The sequence below is a fragment of the Hemitrygon akajei genome, chromosome 9, assembly GCF_048418815.1.
Source record: "Hemitrygon akajei chromosome 9, sHemAka1.3, whole genome shotgun sequence".
NCBI classification, from domain to species: Eukaryota; Metazoa; Chordata; class Chondrichthyes; order Myliobatiformes; family Dasyatidae; genus Hemitrygon; species Hemitrygon akajei.
Window position 1 is genome coordinate 87,841,039 of NC_133132.1, and position 21,965 is coordinate 87,863,003.

General features: G+C 38.9%; 1 protein-coding gene across 3 annotated transcripts in view; it reads right to left on the reverse strand.

The window, feature by feature from the left end:
- Positions 1-21,965, reverse strand: part of fam135a (family with sequence similarity 135 member A) — a 121,471-nt gene that overhangs the window by 58,294 nt on the left and 41,212 nt on the right. For all 3 annotated transcript variants that reach the window (XM_073056496.1, XM_073056495.1, XM_073056497.1), the window contains one exon: positions 15,532-15,685. In XM_073056496.1, the coding sequence (XP_072912597.1) occupies positions 15,532-15,685 (154 nt within the window). The remainder of the gene's footprint in view (positions 1-15,531; positions 15,686-21,965) is intronic.

A 21,965-nucleotide genomic window follows, 5' to 3' on the forward strand; every position in this document is an offset into this window, starting at 1 on the left:
AAACAATTGCTTTAATAATCATTACAGAAGATCTCTCTGCTGCTTTCTGCTCCCTCCTCTTTCCTTATGATCCTTCTCTCCCTGCCCCCTTTTGCACACTCAGCCCACAATGGAGACCTATATCAGAATTGTTTATCATCACTCACGTCATGAAATTATTTTTTGCAGCATCAGTACAGTGTAATAGACAAAATTACTACTGTACTTAGTGAATGTCTTGGGTTCCCTAGATATAAATATATGCCTAATACCTTTGCTCAGTACTGTATGTTTGAGGCAACTTTGCTAGTTCTCCCAACACACCCATCCCAAAATTTGGAGTGAAAAGAGGGTACTTTGAAGAGAGCTGTCCAGTTGTGGATGTGGATGCTGAAGGATACCCTCTGTTCTGGAACAGGTTCAAGAAAGTCATCATGCATCTGCTGCCAGCATGCAGATTTTGTGGTTGATCATCTCCAGGAATGGTAGGATTGTTCCTATCACCAGTATTCGATCACTACAGGACTTCTTCCACATTCAAGTTTTTAGAGCAACAGCTTTTTCTGCCTGTTCCTCTTGTGAGTTCATTTTCGATCATGAGTGGCCCTACCCCAGAAGTGTGGACTTCAGACCATATGAAGCACCACGGCAGGCTTTCCGGAGTTCAGAGTCCAATTCTGGTGCCATTCTGCAAAAAGTCGCTGTACATCCTTCTCGTGGAATGCAGGAGTTTTCCATGATGTCCTCCTACAGTCCAAAGATGTACTGGGTAGGTTAGTTAGTTATTGTAAATTGTCCTGTGATTAGGTTAGGGTCTGTTAGGGGCTGCTGGGTTGACATGGTGCAAAGGGCTGGAAGAACCAACGCCGCATTGTATTGCTAAAAATAAAAACAATATTTCTGTGTCTTTGAGACTTCTCCATTATGATAAAACAACCACTTCCTCGTAATGTATCATGTGGAAGTCTTCAATGTAGACTGAAAGTTTACCAATATTGAAGTTTATTTAAAATTCATACATGGACAATCAATAATATCTTGTCATGTCCAAAACTGGAGATAGTTCCCAATTACTTTATACGTGTTTCTGGAGTTTTTGGAAAAAGTCTTAGATTTAACCTTAAGTTTTTACATCAAGGCTAGAATGCCATCAGAATTCCACGATTGTAACAGGAGCTTCCTGAGATGGTAACATTTAGTAATAACTTGTATTGAATAAAATGTACGGTAATTAATTATGAGAAACCAGGATTCAGGGTGCTGTAATAGAAACTGTTTTCTCATGTTTGTGTCCTGAACATTTAAACTTTGCCAGATTATTTTTCTTTGAATGTGAATAGATAGTACTGTTTAAGAAGTATACAGAACTATATTCAATTTAATTAGACAAATGATTTTAAAATGATATAATATCCAAGTCAACCTCTAAAACTGAAAACTACTGTATGAATAAACATTTAAGTTTCAGGTTTGATTCATTTATTGCTGAGGATAGTTTTTGTTTCCCTGCATGAACTCCAAGTAGCATTCACTTCAACTATTAAAGTAGAACACTAGTAAAGTTAGCACAAGATATTTCTAGCTGTGTTTACTTCCTGGAAGCAAAACACTGCACCAAGTTTTGAAGAGTAATATCAAATCCATATTTCCAACTGAATCAATCCAACTGATTGTGCCAGAAGGTGAAATTAATGACTAACAAACTAAATCTGTTTAGCTAACTTTATAAACAAGGCACACGTTAAATGCCTTCACATTTCTGTCTTGTTCTGATAGTAATGCTTTTCACGAGACTGTGATTGTGGGAGATTTTAATTTTCCACACATAGACTGGGAAGCCCATACTGTAAAAGGGATGGATGGTTTGGAGTTTGTAAAATGTGTGCAGGATAGTTTTTTGCAGCAATACATAGAGGTACCGACTAGAAAAAGGGCAGTGTTGGATCTTCTGTTAGGGAATGAAATAGGTTAGGTGACGGTGGTATGTGTTGGGGAGCACTTTGGGTCCAGTGATCACAATGCCATTAGTTTCACTATAACATTGAAGAAGGATTGGACTGGACCCAGGGTTGAGATTTTTGATTGGAGAAAGGCTAACTTTGAGGAGATGTGAAAGGATTTGGAAGGAGTGGATTGGGACAATTTGTTTTATGGGAAGGATGTAATAGAGAAATGGAGGTCATTTAAAGGTGAAATTTTGAGGGTACAGAGTCTTTATGTTCCTGTTAGGTTGAAAGGAAAGGTTAAAGGTTTGAGAGAGCCATGGTTTTCAAGGGATATTGGAAACTTAGTTAGGAAAAAGAGAGATATCTACAATAAATATAGGCAGCATGGAGTAAATGAGGTGCTCGAGGAATACAAAGAATGTAAGAAGAATCTTAAGAAAGAAATTAGAAAGGCTAAAAGAAGATATGAGGTTGCTTTGGCAAGTAAGGTGAAAATAAATCCAAAGGGTTTCTACAGTTATATTAATAGCAAGAGGATAGTGAGGGTTAAAATTGGTCCCTTAGAGAATCAGAGTGAACAGCTATGTGTGGAGCCGAAAGAGATGGGGGAGATTTTGAACAATTTCTTTTCTTCGGTATTGAATTGTGTAAGGTAAAGGAAACAAGTAGGGAAGTTATGGAAACTATGACGATTAAAGAGGAGGAAGTACTGGCGCTTTTAAGGAATATAAAAGTGGATAAATCTCCAGGTCCTGACAGGATATTCCCTAGGACCTTGAGGGAAGTCAGCACAGAAATAGCAGGGGCTCTGGCAGAAATATTTCAAATGTCATTAGAAACGGGGATGGTGCCGGAGGATTGGCATATTGCTCATGTGGTTCCATTCTTTAAAACGAGTTCTAAGAGTGAAGCCTGTCAGTTTTATGTCAGTGGTGGGTAAATTAATGGAAAGTATTCTTAGAGATGGTAGATATAATTATCTGGATAGACAGGGTCTGATTAGGAATAGTCAGCATGGATTTGTGCATGGAAGGTCATGTTTGACAAATCTTATTGAATTTTTTGAAGAGGTTACGAGGAAAGTCGACGAGGGTAAAGCAGTGGATGTTGTCTATATGGACTTCACTGAGGCCTTTGACAAGGTTCCGCACGGAAGGTTAGTTAGGAAGGTTCAATTGTTAGGTATTAATATCGAAGTAGTAAAATGGATTCAACAGTGGCTAGATGGGAGATGCCAGAGAGCAGTGGTGGATAACTGTTTGTCAGGTTGGAGGCTGGTGACTAGTGGTGTGCCTCAGGGATCTGTACTGGGTCCAATGTTGTTTGTCATATACATTAATGATTTGGATGATGGGGTGGTAAATCGGATTAGTAAGTATGCAGATGATACTAAGGTAGGTGGCGTTGTGGATAATGAAGTAACAAAGCCTGCAAAGAGATTTAGGCCAGTTAGAACAGTGGGCTGAATGATGGCAGATGGAGTTTAATGCTGATAAGTGTGAGGTGCTACATTTTGGTAGGAATAATCCAAATAGGACATACATGGTAAATGGTAGGGCATTGAAGAATGCAGTAGAACAGAGTGATCTAGGAATAATGGTGCATAGTTCCCTGAAGGTGGAATCTCATGTGGATTGGGTGGTGAAGAAAGCTTTTGGTATGTTGGCTTTTATAAATCAGAGCATTGGGTATTGGAGTTGGCATGTAATGTTAAAATTGTACAAGGCATTGGTAAGGCCGAATTTGGAGTATTGTGTACAGTTCTGGTCATCGAATTATAGGAAAGATGTCAACAAAATAGAGAGCGTACAGAGAAGATTTACTAGAATGTTATCTGGGTTTCAGCACCTAAGTTACAGGGAAAGATTGAACAAGTTAGGTCTTTATTCTTTGGAGCACAGAAGGTGGAGGGGGACTTGATAGAGGTATTTAAAATTATGAGGGGGATAGATAGAGTTGACGTGGATAGGCTTTTTCCATTGAGAGTAGGGGAGATTCAAACAAGAGGACATGAATTGAGAGTTAGGGGACAAAAGTTTAAGGGTAACATGAGGGGGAATTTCTTTACTCACAGAGTGGTAGCTGTGTGGAATGAGCTTCCAGTAGAAGTGGTAGAAGCAGGTTCGGTATTGGCATTTAAAGTAAAATTGGATAGGTATATGGGCAGGAAAGGAATGGAGGGTTATGGGCTGAGTGCGGGTCAGTGGGACTAGGTGAGAGTAAGCGTTCGGCACGGACTAGAAGGGCCGAGATGGCTGTTTCCATGCTGTAATTGTTATATGTTTATAAAGTGAATTTTGGCATTGATTTGTTTATTGAGGAAAGACTCAATGGACTGGGCCAACACTGTCAAGTTTAGATGTAAATTCCTCACTGTACAAATCTCTTAATAGGATTGACAAGGTAGGTGGCAGAGATTAGAATAAATACCTTTACCCATAAGGAACTCCCAATTGAATAAAACTGTACGATGTTCAGTTGCTTGATATAGCCAGGAAATCAACAGTTATGAGGCAAAAGATGCAAGTTTTCAATGAGGCAGAGGATTAGCCAAGCGGCCTTCTCCTGCTTCTATTTCTCGTGTTCTTTTGTCTGGTTCAGAAAATCATAAGAACATAAGAAACAGGAGCAGGAATTGGCCATCTGGCCCAACAAGCCTGCTCCGCCATTCAATAAGATCATGGCTGCTTGGGCCATGGACTCATGTCCACCTACCTGCCTTTTCCCCATAACCTTTAAATCCCCAATTATGCAAAAATCATGAGCTCATGCCATTCCAAGATGAATGGATGTCTAGAACATCTACTTTTATGTGAGACATTAAGCCCAGTAACTACTTAAGCTCTCTGTTAAGTATAAAAGATTCAGAGAAATTATTTGAAGAGATCAAGAAACTTTCAAAGATCAAACAACATTTCATTTACTTCAGTTTATGGAATTAACTGATGTAAATGAGTTGCTACATACATCTATCCACATCAAAGTGATGTAGAAAGAAAAAATGATTGGCAGTGAAGTATATGGTGTTCATAAAAGTTGTCAATTGGGTGCATTTTCCTCACTTTTGACAAGGAACCACGGTTGACAAATGATGTGGGACATCTGATCAAGAGGGAAAAAGAAACTTACTCTAAGTTTTAGGAAGTAAGGATCAATTAGGACTCAGAAAGTTACGAGGTAGCTGAATAGCAGCTGAAGACTTAGGAGAGCTAGAAGGGGGCATGATAAGGCCTTAGCAAGTAGGATTAAGGGAAACCCCAAGGCATTCTACGCATATGTGGAGGTAAGACAATCAGGGATAGAATAGGAAACATATGTCTTGAATCAATGGAGATATGGAAGTTCTTAATGAATACTTTGCTTCAATATTCACCAGTAAAAAGGACCCCGACGTTTGTAAGGACAGCGTAAAACAGATTGATATGCCTGAACATATCACTGGTAAGGAAGAGAATTTGCTGGAACTTTTGAAAAACTTTAAGATCAACAAGTCCCTGGGGCCAGATGGGATATACCCCAGGTTACTACATGAAGCAAGGGAAAGGACTGCTGCACCTTTGGCGATGTTCTTTGCATCCACACTGGCTACAGTAGTAGTACCAGATGTTATTCTTTTGTTCAAATGTTATTGCTTTGTTCAAGAAAGGGTGTAGGGATAACCCTGGGAATTACTGACCAATGAGTCTTACTTCAGTGGTGAGCAAATTATTCTCCGATTCTTAGTCAGGATTTATGAGCATTTGATGAAACATACTTTGATTAGGGACAGACAGCATGGCTTTGTGAAGAAGCAGGTTATGCCTCATGAGCCCGATTGAATTATTTTAGGATATGACAAAGCACACTGACGAAGGTAGAGCTGTGGACTTGCTGTAAATGGTGTTTGATAAGGTTCCCCATCTTATTCTCATTCAGGAAGTTAGGAAGCATGGGACCCAGGGAAACTTGGTTATGTGGATACAGAATTGTCTCACCCATAGAAGGTAGGTGGTAGTAATGGAGCATATTCTGCCTGGAGTTCAGTGACCAGTGGTGTTCCATGGGGATCTGTTCTTGGACCCCTGCTCTTTGTGATTTATATAAATGCTTAGATTAGGAAGTGGAAGGGTGGGTTACTAAGGTTACAGATGACATAAAGGTTGGTGAAGTTCAAGAGCAGCAAGGTAATATTGCAGTCCTATGAAACACTGATAAAACGCTGGTTAAATCACACTTAAAATATTGTGTTCAGCTTTGGTTGCCTCATTACAGGAAGGTTGCAGAGGAGATTTGCTAGGATGCTGTTTGCATTAGATGGCATGTCTTGAGTGAGGTATGGCTTTTCTCTTTGGGGTGAAGAAGAGCAAGAGGTAACTTCATAAGAGGATTACAAAATGATAAGAGGCAAAGATCAAGTGGATAGCCAGAGACTTTTTCCCATTGCAGAGAGGGCTAATACAGGGGGTATAATTTTAAGATGATTGGAGGAAAATATAGGGAGATGTTCTGTACAGAGAGTGATGGATCTGTGAGGCATTTAAGAAACTCTTAGATAGGCACATGGATGATAGATAAATGGTGGGCTATATAGAAGGGAAGGGTTAGATTGATCTTTGAGACACAACATTGTGGGCAGGGCCTGCACGGTGCTGTAATGTTCTATGTTCCTTTCCTTTTACTTCAAATAGAGTTTAGATTGATTGAGATAGTTCTCTATGAAGACTTGCTTTCTGTCATAACTTTTATCTCATGAATTTTCAATCACTGCTCATAATCGAGCACCACAGTTACCTAGAATGCAGGAAATAAAGTAGGATTAACCATAGAAGTAATGAGATGTCTCGTTAATGAAGATTATTTTATATCCAAAGAAATTTCATGGGCAAGGGCATAATGGCAGTTTTAACACTTCCTTTAAACATCTGCACAGGATTCTCAATAAAAAGACACTGTAAGTATCTAGGTATGATGAAAGCTGGAGGTAGTAAAACAAGGTGAATTACAGGTTAAATGGCAATAACGCTGTAAATTTTATTTGAGATTATCCCATGTTGTGATTTGATTTTCAAATCAATTCACATGCTATAATACATAATTATTAACATAATGTAAAAAAAGATCATTTTTACCAACATTTTGTCCTTTTGCAAACACTAGAATTAATAACTGAAAAACAACAGACTTTTGCAGTGCGCGGGGATGGTGCATAAAGTTTAAATCAGTTTCTTGCTGTGCACAGAAGTGGTACCAAAAGCTTAAGAGGTTAGTTATATCATTGCTTAGCAGCTGTTCATAGAATCTGCAACAAGGACAAATAGATAGAAAAGCCTATTAAATTATCTGAAATAAATGAATGTTAAGAAGAATTTTGAAAGTCCAAGACATTGTTTGCTTTATTTGAAGTAGGATGCTCTGCTCTTTCTTGGCACATTGTGGCATGGTTAACAAATGCATGAAAAAAAAACAAAGAATTATTTCAAGGATCACTGTTGTCACAGACAGAAAAGCATTATATTATGGTATCTTGATTACTTAGTGGCACAAGTTTGTCACTGAATTTAACCCAGAAATAGCTATTATGGAATATGTTGTTGAACAGTTTCTCTCCAGATAGCAATTTAGCCCAAAAAATTATATTTTGTAAATATTATCTTTTCAGTCAATATAAGCAACTTTCCCATAATCTCAAACCCAAGAACTAGAGCTGGACCTGAGATAGGCCACAGAAGGGCAAGGATGCTTCAAATGTTCCAAGTGGTTCTGTATTAGTGGCAATCTTTGAATGTGATATGAGGTATGAGGATTAAGTGATCATGTAAGGATTTCTTCCTAATCTTCTTGGATTCTTTTCATCTGTAATATCTACTTACATAAAATATCACACTGATTATAATTGTTAAATATCAAGCAAAAAGCACAGAACAGAAATGTTGGGCATATTCGGTGTGTCAGGCAGCATCTGGAGGGAGCACGCAAGAGAATTAATGTTTACTGTTGATGGTGTATGAATGATAAAAGGACAAGATCTGTAATGGAAACTTTTGCTCTCCACAAATGTTGCCTGACCTCCTGATTATTTACAACATTTTAGTTAATGTCAAAATTGTGCCACAAAAGGAAACAATAACATTTTTGTTTAGCCAAAGAAATTCAGTATTATCCTGCCATTTCATTTTTGATGACCAGATTTAAATTCAACATTGATACAAGGTCTAGTAGATTAACCTATGGGGCCAATCAACATCCCATGTAAAATGAACAGGAAGCCTCAATCTAGCAACAATTAAAAGTAATTCATATTTGGCTTTGAGAGAAATTAAATTATATTTAAAGTCAGATAAGATCAATAAAGTGAACTTATACCTGTTAGTGAAAGAGCAGACTTTATCATTTTATTCTTAGAATTTCAAGGAGTTTGAGGAAATATATCAAGTATAACACACAATACCAGTTTGTATTAAACACACCAATTTTCAACAGATTAAAGAAAGCCTAAGAACAAGTGATATTTTAAGTAATTAAACGTGAAATATTTTTATAAAATATTTTAATGCAAACCTGATTCTGATTCTCCAAAATATAAATGTGATTAAAGGGATTTAAAATTCAAGACAAAACACTTCCTCAATGAAGAACAGAAATCTAGCACATTTTTTTACTGAATACAAAATAGACGCTGTTACAAAAACTGCAGTTAATAAAAGATGAATTTCATTAAACACTCAGAATTGTTTGTGTCTTTGTCTATCTGCATTAGTTTGTTCTACAAACACTGAATTTGCACGGATGAAAAACAGTGTGCAGGACAAGGATTTGACAAGTAAACTTACTGAAATAAAATACGTATTGATATACAAAACAAAAGGCCCTAATTAATACAGTTGATATTTCTGAAAACATCTTTTAGTCTTAAGTTCATGAAAACGTTTAACATCTATTCCTCAGATTCACATCTTGGGAAAAGAACACGTGAGAAGAAGGTATAATATTCTATTTGTTATTACCTTCAGATTTAATGATGAAATATACCATCTTATCTAGATAACTGTACTCCTAGTCTACTAAAATCTAACAGTGCTATTTTCTGAGAAAGGTACTGGATTTCAATGGTTTTCAGAGACATAAAGAATAAAAGAAAGGCAAGGGTGGATATTGGACAACTGGAAAATGACACTGGACAAGTAATAATGAGGACAAAGAAATGACAGATGGACTTTGTCAAGTTTTTTGCATCAATCTTCATTGTGAAAGACACTAACAGTATGCCATAAATTCAAGTGTATCGGGGGCAGAAGTGAGTGTAGTCACTATTATTAAGGAGAAGGTGCTTGGGAAGCTGAAAGGTCTGAAGGCAGATAAGTCAACTGAACCAGATGGATTACATCTCACCAGGGTTCTGAAAGAGGTAGCTGAAGAAATTGTGCAGACATTAGCAGTGATCTTTCAAGAATCATTAGATCTTGGAATGATTTTGGAGGACTGAAAAATTGCAAATGTCACTCCACTCTAAGAAGGGTGGAAGGCTGAAGAAAGGAATTAATAGCCCAGTCAGCCTGACATCAGTAGTTGGGAAGATTCCATTATTAAGATGTGGTTTTGGGATACTTGGAGGCACATAATAGGCCAAAGTCAGCATGGTTTCCTAAAGGGGTTCTCTTGCCTGACAAATCTGTTGGATTTTTTTGCAGAAATATCAAGCAGGATAGACAAAGGAGAGTCAGAAGATGTTGTTTACTTGGGTTTTCAGAAGGCCTTTGACAAGGTGCTGCAATTGAGGCTACTTAAGATAAGAGCTCATGGTACTACAGGAAAGAATCTAGTATGAAGAAAGAAGTGGAGATGCACTTTGGTAGAAGAAATAAAGGCACGGACTATTTTCTAAATGGGGAGAAAATTCCAAGATCAGAGGTGTACTTGTGCAGGATTCCCTAAAAATTAACTTGCAGGTTGAGTTGGTGGGAAGGAAAGAAAGTTAAACGTTAGGATTTATTTCAAGAAGACTAGAATATAAAAGCAAGGATGTAATGCTGAGGCTTTATAAGGCATTGCTAAAACTGCAGTTGGAGCATTGTGAACAGCTTTGTGCTAAGAAAACATGCTGGGGAGATGGCCCAGAGTAGACCCATGAGTATGATTCTGGGAATGAAAGGTTCACACATGAGGTGTGTTTGATGACTCTGCGTCTGTACTTGCTGGAATTTAGAAGAATGAAGGGCATCTTATTGAAACCTATTGAATATTGAAAGTCCTAGATAGGGTGGATTTGGAGAGAATGTTTTCTATGGTGGGGGAATCTAGGATCAAAGAGCACAGTCTCAGAATAGAGAAATGACCACAGAATAGCAAAGGAATTTCTTCAGCCGGGGGTAATGAATCTGTGGAATTCATTGCCACAGATGGCTGTGGAGGTCAAGTATTTGACTGTATGTAAAGCGGTAGTTGATAGGTTCTTGATTAGTCAGGGCATCTGTTATGAGTGATGAACAGACCTGATGGAAAATGGGGTGCAGTTAACCATCCCCCCCCCCCGAGAACTATGAACTATTGCTGTTGCTGTGTTGCTACTGAGAGAGAGAGATAAAGCCCAGGCAAGAACATCTGTTGCAGATAAGAGGGAGAGAGAGACTGTTGATTCATTGTATTTTGACTCTTCCTGGATTATTTACCTTTCACTACAAGGACTTTACTTTGTTCGTTAACATTCCTCAGGAGACAACAGGAGTGGCCTGATTTGATGGACACAGTCATTCAGAGTTGATGGATAGCTGAGATCCCATTAGTAGGGATAAAAGACAGGTCTGGAGAGACACCCTTCAGACACACCAGTGGACACTGACTGAGTGTTGTGAACCCACAGAAAGGTGGGGGGTTTCGGAGACCGAATCAGGAGATCGATCAGTAGAGCTCACAGTGTTACGGCAGGGTCGGTGGGGACTTGTGTGTGTGTCCACTCATGCCAGAGTGACGAGTCCACCATAGAAGAATGGTCTAGCTGAAGGACGGAGGGGTCATAATTGAATGACCACAACGACACGACGGAATCAGAAAGCAATAGAAGGTTTGCCTGCTGCAGCTGTTACATCTTGCTCTCTCTCTCTCTCTCCAACCATTACAACACAACAACCATAACTACCTCAGCATGTATGAACTGCACTGAACTTTATACTTTTCTATGACAATTCATTTACCCCAGACATCGATAGAGCTTGTTTATTATTGCTTATTATTATTCCTACACTTTTAGGTTTATTACTGCTAACTTGTTTTATATGCATATTTGCATTTTTGATATTGTATTGTGTAGTTTACTAATAAACACCTTTAGTTTTGGTACCACCAGACTCCAACGGATACTTCTGTCTTTGCTGGTCTGACACCCAGTTACGGGGTATGTAACACATCAAAGATTATAAAAAGGAGGAGGGTTGAGAGGGATAATAAATCAACCATAATGGAATGGCAGAGCAGACTCGAAGGACCGAATGGCCGAATTCTGCTATGTCTTATGGTCTAAAAACAGGGTTAATATGAAAACAAAGAATTAAGGTACCAAAACATGCCCTTTTATTCCTTGAGGTTTCTTTAGTCACAGATCTCGTTTAGTCGAGAGCACTTGTTTCAAGATCTCCAAATACCATTCCACTATTTTGATATCAAAATGACTCTAATACCACACAGATTCTGAATCTGTGATGCATAAACTTTCTTTCAGTATCTGACATACTTAAGTATTACACCTTTAATGTCACCTCTGTGCTTCAGTTCACTTGGCTGCAGTCTTTGCTACCTGATTGTTACTGGAGGGCCTGTACGCATGAACTGCTGCCTGTGAGGTACACTTGGAAACTATGCTTTGGCCAACATTCTGCACCATTATAAGATGACACAATATCAGCTTCCACGAGTGGACTATGACACTGTTCTTATTTTCTCCCAATTCTTTGTTAACTCTGATTTTAGACTAGAAAGACAGCCAATCTTACTTGATCTCCAAATTATTTCGTTTACACACTGAAAAGCAAAACAAATGATTTTCATATCTTTGTATCTTCTCCCTGGTGGCTATTTCAAACTGAAAAATTGTATGCAAACTCTTCAGTCTGAATACATACTCCCTAAATGTTCCACTCCAGCAACGCCAATTTCTAACTATGCGTCAGCCATCTATGGATCAAAATTTTTGACAAATACATGATATCAATTTTACCCTGAACAATTTCAATAGCTATCCTGATATCTACTATTCTCCAATAAAAGTAGTTACTGGAAATCAGAAAATAAAATAGAAATGCTGCAAATTTTCAGCAGATCAGGCCGCATCTGTGGAAAAGAGGCAAAATTAACATTTCAGATCAAAGAACCTTCATCAAAACTGAGAAGACAACAAAAGGAGTGTGTTAAGCTGCAGGATGGGTGGAGTGGAGGTGGGGGTGGTGCATCTGATAGGGTAAAACTGGGGTGACATGAGCATAAGCCGTAAACAAGGTTATCTCGTCAATGAGTGGATGGGAGCAGTTAAGAGAATGAGCACACAGACCAGAAGAACATTGATAAAAGAATATTAGGAGTAGGCAAATGCAAAGCAGGGAGACATGACCTGCACGGTAGATCCAGTGCAGTTGGGCATGCACCCTACTTCCAGAGGTAATAAAAAGAAAAGAGGGGAGAAGAGATTACAAACAAACTGATATTACAAGATGACTAATACAGACAGAAATCAAGTTACCTGAAGTTTCAGTATTCAATATCAAGTCCAGAAAAATAGCCAGGAAAAAAGTAAACCCATTAGGGACAACGGGGGAACCCGTACATGGAGCCAGAAGATATAGGTGAGGTCCCAAATAAATACTTCTCATCAGTATTCAAAAAGGAAAACGATGCTGTCAGCAAAGAGCAAGGTCAAATTCTAGCACAAATCTCCATAAATAAACGATGATTTTGTGGACTTAAATGTAATAAGTCCCCAATCTATTATGGGAAGGGAAAAGAGTGCTACCACTTTAACTGAGATTTTTATATCCTGACTGGTCAGAGGTGACGCATCAGATAACTAGAGGACTTTGTCAAGAAGGGCAGCAGGGAAAAGCCAGGAAATAACAGTCCCAAGAGTCTAACATCAGTGATGGGTAAGTCACCAGAAAAAATACCGAAGAAAAGGATTAATTATCACTTGGAAAGGGAGGAATGGATCAGAGATAGCCAGCATGGCTTTGTCAAGGGCAGTTCCCATTTCATTCAGATTGGTCAAGCCTTTAAGGCTGTAACAATGTGTACTTATGAGGAGAGTGCAGTAGATGTAGTTTACATGGACTTAAGTAAGGGCTTTGACATAGACCCATGTGTAAGACTAGTCCAAAAGGTGAGGTTCCATTGAATTCAGGGCAAACCAGGTCAAGTTCTGGTTTAGTAACAGGAGACAGAGTAATGATAGAGGGTTGATTTTTTTGGTTGGATGATTGCAACAAGTGGTGTTCCACATGGATTGGTGCTTAGAACCTTGCTGTTTACAATATATGTGAATGACTTGGTTCAGAATATAGCAGCTAGTGATTCAGGCTGAAGACCTTAAGAAGGAAGGGGAAGGAGACAAAAGAAGTTGTTAAGCTACAAACTAGGTGATTACTTTAAAGCACAGCTGCATTCACGTTGAACTTACTGTTTTCCATCTCACTCTGCAATATTGGTCCGTGGCTTCCTGTACTGTTACAATGAGGCCTATCATAGCTTTAATGGACATCATCTGATCTTCCATTTGGGCAAGTTGCAGCCTTCTGGACTCAATACTGAATACTACAAATACAGGCAATTTGATTCCCATCTATATTTCGTTGTCCATTTATGATATTGACTCAGCTTATTTGTGTTTCTTTTTCCTCTGGAAGCAGACAATACACCCTGCCTGTCCTACAACGCCTACATTATTTTCTATATGTTTTCAAGCTCCAATCACTCCCATTTACTCTGAAAACTTTGTTTACAGCTAATCAGCAGGGTAAAATCAGGGTGATAAATTCAGAGACATCCCCTCTCCCATCCTTACTATATTTAACAAGCTCCTTTTGTCTCCTTAGTTCTATCAAAGAGCCCTCAACATGAAAAGTCAGTTGTTTCTCTTTCCACATGTGACCTGACCTGTTGAGTATTTCTAGCATTTTCTACTTTTAATCAGCCTCCAGTAAATCTTGAGTTATCCAAACCTATTATATTCATTAGTACATATACCAAATCCTGATTATCCATCACAATTTTCCTGATCCTCATTTCTTTCAAAATAAAATTACTACCTTTTTGTTCTAATAGCCTTTCTCTTCCATTCAAATTCCATTCATTACATTATTCTACCCCCTTGTATATGTACATGCTTGATTCCTCTAATTCATCCACAGCTTTCAATTCTTGATTCTCATACATAGAAGTGGTTTCTTTTTCATTACTTCATTACTTGCAGTGTTTTTGTCTCGGCAGTAAGAATTCTTCCCTTAAACTTCTCTAATCCCCTGACAATACTAAGGAGATCTTTAAAATGACTTATGACTTTGGTCACCCTTCTCAATAGCTTGTTTGACACAATGTCAAATGTTACTTACTACACAGAAAGAACCCATTGAATAAATCCATCTTGAATTTTTTGAAAAGGCAATTTAGTTCTCTGGCTGTTTTTAAGCAAATCCCTAATTCCTGACTGAACAAAGTTACATCAATTTTCACCAAGCTTTCAACAGGAATTGTTGCTTATAACTAATCGGTCCAGGTAAAAGATTATTTTCTTGTTACTTTTCATTCTTTAGCCAACCAGCTTAAATCTGTACCTTCCATGTCTCAACACTTCAATCAATGTAAGAAATTTCACTTTGTGCACATGTACTGGACTCAGCAAGATTTTGAGCATTTTTATCAATTCTCTCGTAACATTCTCTGCTCCAAGGAGAACAATCTAGCTTCTCCAATTTAGCTAGGCAACTTATCCATCATGGCCTGGAATGTTGTAGGTGCCCAACTCCACCACCAGGAAAATGTACAGGTATATGGCTAGAGGGTGTTGGTAGAAGGGTCGGGTGCACAGATGGGTAGAAACAGCCAGTTGTGTGGGTAAAACATAGTAGAGACCTAGCTAAGAGAGATGCAGCCAGGTGGGGCACCGGTATGCAGATAAAGCATGATCTGAATTGAAGTTAAGTGTGTACAGGGAGTTCAGCTGGGTAGTAAGCCAAATACCTGGACAGAATGTGGACAGGAATAAGGCCAGGTGTGTGACCAGAGCATTGTAGGAAAAGGCTTCATGGCTCCTGGTTCAGAACATACAAATGTAATTCAGCATTCAGCACATTCAATGGGACTGTGAAGGGAGCCTGGAAGTGGAGGCCACACTTAGATTGGCAGCTTTCACTTTAAATGTGAAAATTTATCGGTCAATTACTGTTAATATTATATTGACCTGTAACTGTTTCTCTCTCCACAGATGCTTTCTGACCTACTGAGTGGTTCCAGCACTATGTTTTTATTTCAGATTTCCAACACTTGCAATTTTCTGATTTTCAATTAACTAGTACATTATGTAAATATTAATCTGGTCAGCATTAGGGTGAAATTCATAATTCAAAAAGAGAAATTTAAGTAATCTACTTACCCAATTCCATCCTGCGAGATGAAGGCAATTCTTTAGTGACCACAACAAAATAGTTGAAAAGACCCTTGTAAGCCAGTAGTAAGCTTGAACAGAGATTATAATGGAAATTGTAGGCATGTTGCATGCAGGTTTCTGGTACCACAAAGTTGCTTCCCTGTAAATGAAGCAAATACATGGAAATTAATTCTAATCATTGAAATTCTTTAAGTAGGAGATATAGTTAGATTACAAAATATTGCTTAGAATAGTCTTAGTTAATGGGAACCACATGCACAATTTGTCCTGCACTCCAAACTCCATAAAATTCTGTACAAGATTAATAAATCAACCTGTCTCTTCATAACATTAGGCTTTTTGTACAGTTTCATTGGAGTAGTTAGATTAAAGTTTAAAACTAGACAGCCTAGGTTTAAGGTGAGAAATGAAAGATTTAAAGGGGACCTGAAAGGCACATTTTTCCACAGAGGATGGTAGGTATACAGAATAAAACTGCCAGAGGAAAAGGTAGAAATTATTAAGTTACCATGTTTGAAAGACATTCAGACAGGTAAATGGATCTTAATGGTTCAGTGGGATATGGGCCAGATGTTGGCAAATTGGGTAAGGTCAGGAAGACATCCTGGTTAGAATGAATAAGTTGGGCCAAGGAACTTGTTTCTGTGTTGTATAACACTATGACTTCAATATCCTGGTGAATCTTTTCTGTACTCTCTCTCTATTGCTACTGATTCTTTTCTATACTGTAGCAACCAGAACTGTACACAGTACTCCAAGCAAGGTTTAACTAATGTTTATGCAGGTACATGATTTGTCAACTCTTTTACTCAATATCTCAGCCTATGAAGGCAAGCATTCTTAATGCCTCCTTCACTCCTCCATCTACCTATGTTGCCAGTTCCAGTAAACTATGGACTTGTAACCTAAGTTTTCTCTGTACTTCAATGCTTAAGTCCTTGCTTTTTATTATGTCCTACCAGAATCTGACTTCTCAGAGTGCACAGCTTCACACTTTCAGATTAAATTCCATCTGTCACTGCTCCACTTAGTTTTCCAGATGATCTATGTGCTGCTGTATCCTTTAAAATACATTTTTCATTATCTATGACTCCACAAATTCTTATTCTATCTGCAAAATTACTAATCAAACTACCTACATCTTGATCCAAATCATTTGTTGTAAATAACAAAGATCCCAGCACCAATTCCTTTGACACACAACATGTCATAGAGACATGTTTCTGGTTTTTCAAACCTCCAGTTAGAAAAACACTCACCCACCACTAGACTGTCTCTTATCATCAATAAATTTTTAAAATTTTCAAAATATCCCTCATTCCTTGTGACCTGTCTACATGTTGGACCTTGTCAAAGCCTTACTGATGTCTATCACTCTGCTGTCATCAATTTTCTTAGCTACCTCCTCAAAAAAATCAAATTTTGAGAGACATAATCTTTAGGCCTAGTCAGAGATTCAGGACCCACACAGGTTAAGTTTGATTACCTTCGTCTCCAAGAAACAAGGCTGTATAAGGATGAAATAACTATTAAATGTCGTACTATTAGTGTCTGAGAAATAACTTGCAGTGCATTTGAATAGGAACACAAAAGGCTGAAAAAAAACCTCAGCAGGTCAGGTAGCATCAATGGGATGAAAACAGGCAAAATTTCAAGTCTGTGACCTTTTGTCAGACTGGGTACAAGAGAGATTTACATTAATTTTCAGTCAGAGAATATGGGAATATTCAGTCAGAGAATGTGTATAACAAAGCTAGGACAAGTCAAAATGTTTCCCTGGGATAGTTACCACATATTAAACTTCCTGATCTAACAGTAATTTGGTTTATTGCTGTCACATTACTGAAGTACAGTGAAAAACTTCATTTTGCTTGTCATCCATTCAAATCATTTCATTATATCACCTCACTGAGTTAGTACAAGGGAAAACAGTAACCCAGAATGCAGAATAGAGATTCCAGATGGGGTAATGCAATGCAGGCAGACAATCCATGACGAGATGGATTGTGAGATCTATCTTATTTTACAAGAGTTCAATAGTTCTAATAACAGCAGGATAGAAACTGTCCTTGAGCCTGGTGACAGGTGCTTTCAGGCTTTTGTATCATCTGCCTGTTGGGAAGAAGGACTAAAGAGAATGTCCAGTGTGGGAGAGTCAGAGTTGTATAGTAGATAGAGGCCCTTCGGCCCAACCAGTTCATGCCAATTACAATGACTATCCAATTAGTCTTAATGTCCTGTCTTTGGTCCATATTCCTCTTCACATTATCCCTCCATGTCCTTCCTAAGTGGTACTATCGTACTTGCCTCAACCAGTTCCTTTGGCAGTTTGTTGCATACATTCACCACCCTTTATATGAAAAAGTTGCCACTCAGGTTACTTTAAAATCTTTGTCCATTCATTTTAAATCTACATGCGCCCCCCAATGTTTTGGACTCCTTTATCACCTTATCTATGCCTCTCATAATTTAAAACATTTCTATAAGGTTGCCTCTTAATCTCCTACTCTTCCAAGGAATAAAAACCTGGCTTACCAAACTCTCACACCTTCATAAATATTTTCTGCACTCTTTCCAGTTTATCTACATCTTTCCTAGAACAGTGATTAAAACTGTACACAGTATTCCAAATATAGCTTTAACAACAACTTACACCACTGCAAGTTCCAACTACTATACAGAGTGATGAAGGATACCACTTTCATCACTGTCCTTGATTATGACTGGTTGCTCTGCCAAGGCAGCAAGAAGCGTAGACAGTCCATGCACTATAGGCTACTATTTGTACAGGCAGTCCCCGGGTTACAAACAAGTTCCATTCCTGAGTCAGTCTTTAAGTCGGAACAAGTACATCCGGTATTATTTAGTGCCAGTTCGTCAAACGAATGTCTTAGTATATAGTATATATTTTACCTTTCTATGCCTATAAAACTCTTAAGAAACGTATGTATTCCAATAATTAAACCACTGCGTTGCTTAGTAATAATTGTAGCTTTCATCGGGGCAGGGCCTTTCAGATGCTCCATTATTCTCACTTTATCCTTTAAAATTGTTCCGATCATTGACCGATTGTAGCCTAACGCTTTTCCAATGACCAATGATGTTTCATCTCTTTCCAAACGCTTTATTATTTCCACTTTATTTTCAATTGTGATTGCTTCCCGTCAACGGAACAGAAACACTGTGGACGGCAGGTCCCGAGCTCCACTGGGTCCTAAGGACCACCGTACTGATTTCCCCAGGTCCTAAAGTCCACCGCACTAAGACAGGTTAAATGGGACAAGTGGGGGCTGTGCTGGGTTTGGGTATTTGATCCTCCTCAATATTCCGCGTGGGAATTTAAACAGGAGGTGGCAGTGTTTTTTTACGAGGTCGAGTTGTGAGCTCAGCATCAACTCGGCGTGCTCGGGAGCAGTCTGTCACTGGATCAAACTCAGGAACCTCTGTTCTTGCGTTCTTGAGCCTGACGCTGATCTCACTGCGCCACCAGCCAACCAGAAAAGGCCGGGGGGGGGGGGGGCTCAGGGTGAATCTTACTAAGAAAAATTTAAGCTGAACACCAAGTTACACACTCAACGCAGTGTCGGCATCAATGACTTAAAATGGCAGAAGGCGTCATGATCCGACTTAAAATGGCGGACAGCGTTCTCCTTCCTTGGTTTGTAAGTCGGATGTTTGTAACTCTGGGACTACCTGTATCTACAATTCTCTGCAGTTTCTAGCAGTCTTGGACCGAGCAGTTGTGATTCATCTGGATCAAGGGTTCACAAACTTTTTAATGCCAAGGACCCCTACCATTAACCAAGGAGTCTGTAAACCCCAGGTTGGGAACCTCTGATCTAGATAGAATGCTTCCAATGGTGTACCTTTCAACAGCTGAGGGTCAATGGGGACATGTCAATTTCTTTAGCCTCCTTGAGAGTAGAGGAACTAGTAGTTTATTGGCCCTGGCATCTATGTGGTTGGACCAAAACAGGCTACTGGTGATGCTTATTTCAAAGAAGTTTAAGCTCTCAACCCTCTTGACCTTCGCACAAGTGATATAAATAGGAGTTTGTGCATCATCCCACTTTCTGAAGTGAATGAGCAGCTCCTCTGTTTTTCTGACTTTGACAGAAAGGTTGTGTCATGACACCATGTCACTCGGTTCTCTATCTCCTTCCTGTGCTCCTACAGGCTGTTATGTGAAATTCAAACCACTATGATGGTGTCATCTGCAATCTTGTAGATGGAGCTGGAACTGAATCTGCCATGCTGGAATATAGCAGGAGTCTGAGGTTGTTGCCTTATGGAACAGCAGTGTTGAGGATAACCACGGTGGAGGAGTTACTGCCTATCCTCACTAACTGTATTTATCAGTCAGGAAGTCAAGGATCAAGTTTTAAAAGGAGTGTTGAGTCCCAAGTATAGAAGTTTGGAGATGAGTTTGCTTGGTATTACAGTATTCAAGTTGGAGCTGTAGTCAGTAAATAGTTATCAGCATTGCACTGGTAAAGAGAATCAGAATCAGGTTTATTATCACCAGCATGTGACATGAAATTTATTAACTTAGCAGCAGCAGTTCAATGCAATACATAATCTAGCAGGGAGAAAAAATAAAATAAAACATAATAATAATAAACAAGTAAATCAATTACATATATTGAATAGATTTAAAAGATGTGCAAAAACAGAAATACTATATTCTGTATGAAAAAAAAAGTGAGGTGGTGTCCAAAGCTTCAATGTCCATTTAGGAACTGGATGGCAGAGATGAAGAAGCTGTTCCTGAATCAATGAGTGTGTGCCTTCAGGCTTCTGTACCTCTTACCTGATGGTTACAGTGAGAAAAGGGCATGCCCTGGGTGCTGGAGGTCCTTAATAATGGAGGCTACCTTTCTGAGACACTGCCCTCCAAAGATGTCCTGGTATCATAAAGATGCATAAAGAACAGTAATGAGCTGTAATGGAAAAGTTTGGGAACCTGCCCAGTACGCCAAACTTATACCAGCAGGATAACAGAAGTTGAGCCAACATGATTAGAAGAAACACACACAAAATGCTGGTGGAACACAGCAGGCCAGGCAGCATCTATAAGGAGAAGCATTGTCGACATTTCGGGCTGAGACTCTTCGTCAGGACATGATTAGAAGAAACTTGTTTAGTTGGGATTTGATTATTCATTTAGTTTTACACAGCATTGTCAGCCAGAAGGGCTGCTCCTGCATTGTACAGCCTACAATCTACGATATAAAAACAAAGTGGAAGAGGCTGAACAGAAAAAAAAAGTCAGCATCTGTGGAAAAGAAACGGTTAAGGTTTTTAAAAAATGGAACCCCATTGGAAATTTTCTGAAACTTGCTATTTTCTAATATCAGAGGGCTGTAGATGATCAATCAAATGCATGGCTGACTGTGAAAGATATTTGGATACAAGAGACTAAAAACTGAGGACTGTGCAGGAAAGTGTACAAGTACAGGATCAGATGTAATGTCAAATTAGATTTGATAGGATGTATGGTCAACTCCTATTTTTTATGTATGGGAAATGAATTTGAAACACACAAGCTTAGAGCTACCCACAGATCCATGATCAATGTTCAAAATAAGTTTATTATTAAAATATGTACAGGTGTATAAGATGATGAGAGGCATTGATCTTGTGGATAGCCAGAGGCTCTTTCCCAGGGCTGAAATGTTTAACATGAGAGAGCACAGTTTTAAGGTGCTTGGAAGTAGATACACAGGAGATGTCAGGGGTAAGTTTTTTTACACAGAAATTGGTGAGTGCTTGAAATGGGCTGCCAGTGAAGGTGGTGGAGGCAGATACAATAGGGTCTTTTAAGAGACTCCTGGATAGGTACATGGAGCTTAGAAAAATAGAGGGCTATGGGTAACCCTAGGTAATTTCTAAAGTAAGTATGTATATGCTCAGCACAGCATTGTGGGCCGAAGGACCTGCATTTTGCTGTAGGTTTTCTATGTTTCTAAGTCACCGTATACTACCCTGAGATTCACTTAGCACTCTTTATCTTGAAATATAACTACACACAGGTATGTAAGCAACTGTCTTTTTTTAAAAAAAAAGACATCTGCTTGGCTATCACACTTCTCAACATAGTTCTACATGGATGATCCTGGAGGAATGAGACAATATGCCAGGAAATGCTACTGAGCTGGTTAGAAAAGAGAAATCTCCAATTTGGAAAGAGCTGTACAGCCAAACTAAGAGAAGGGGAAACAGCTGCTTCTATCTCTTCCAACAGGAGGTGTTGAGAGAGATCATACAATTCTGGTATTTTGTCAACAAATGATGCAAGAGCTGCCAGACTCAGCGATGCCCATACTCAACATGCTGACCAGGATGTGCTCAAGCACTGCATGTCAATGCTGAGCAGTTGCCTTGCAAGTCCCACTCACAGGCAAGCACAATAAATTGCC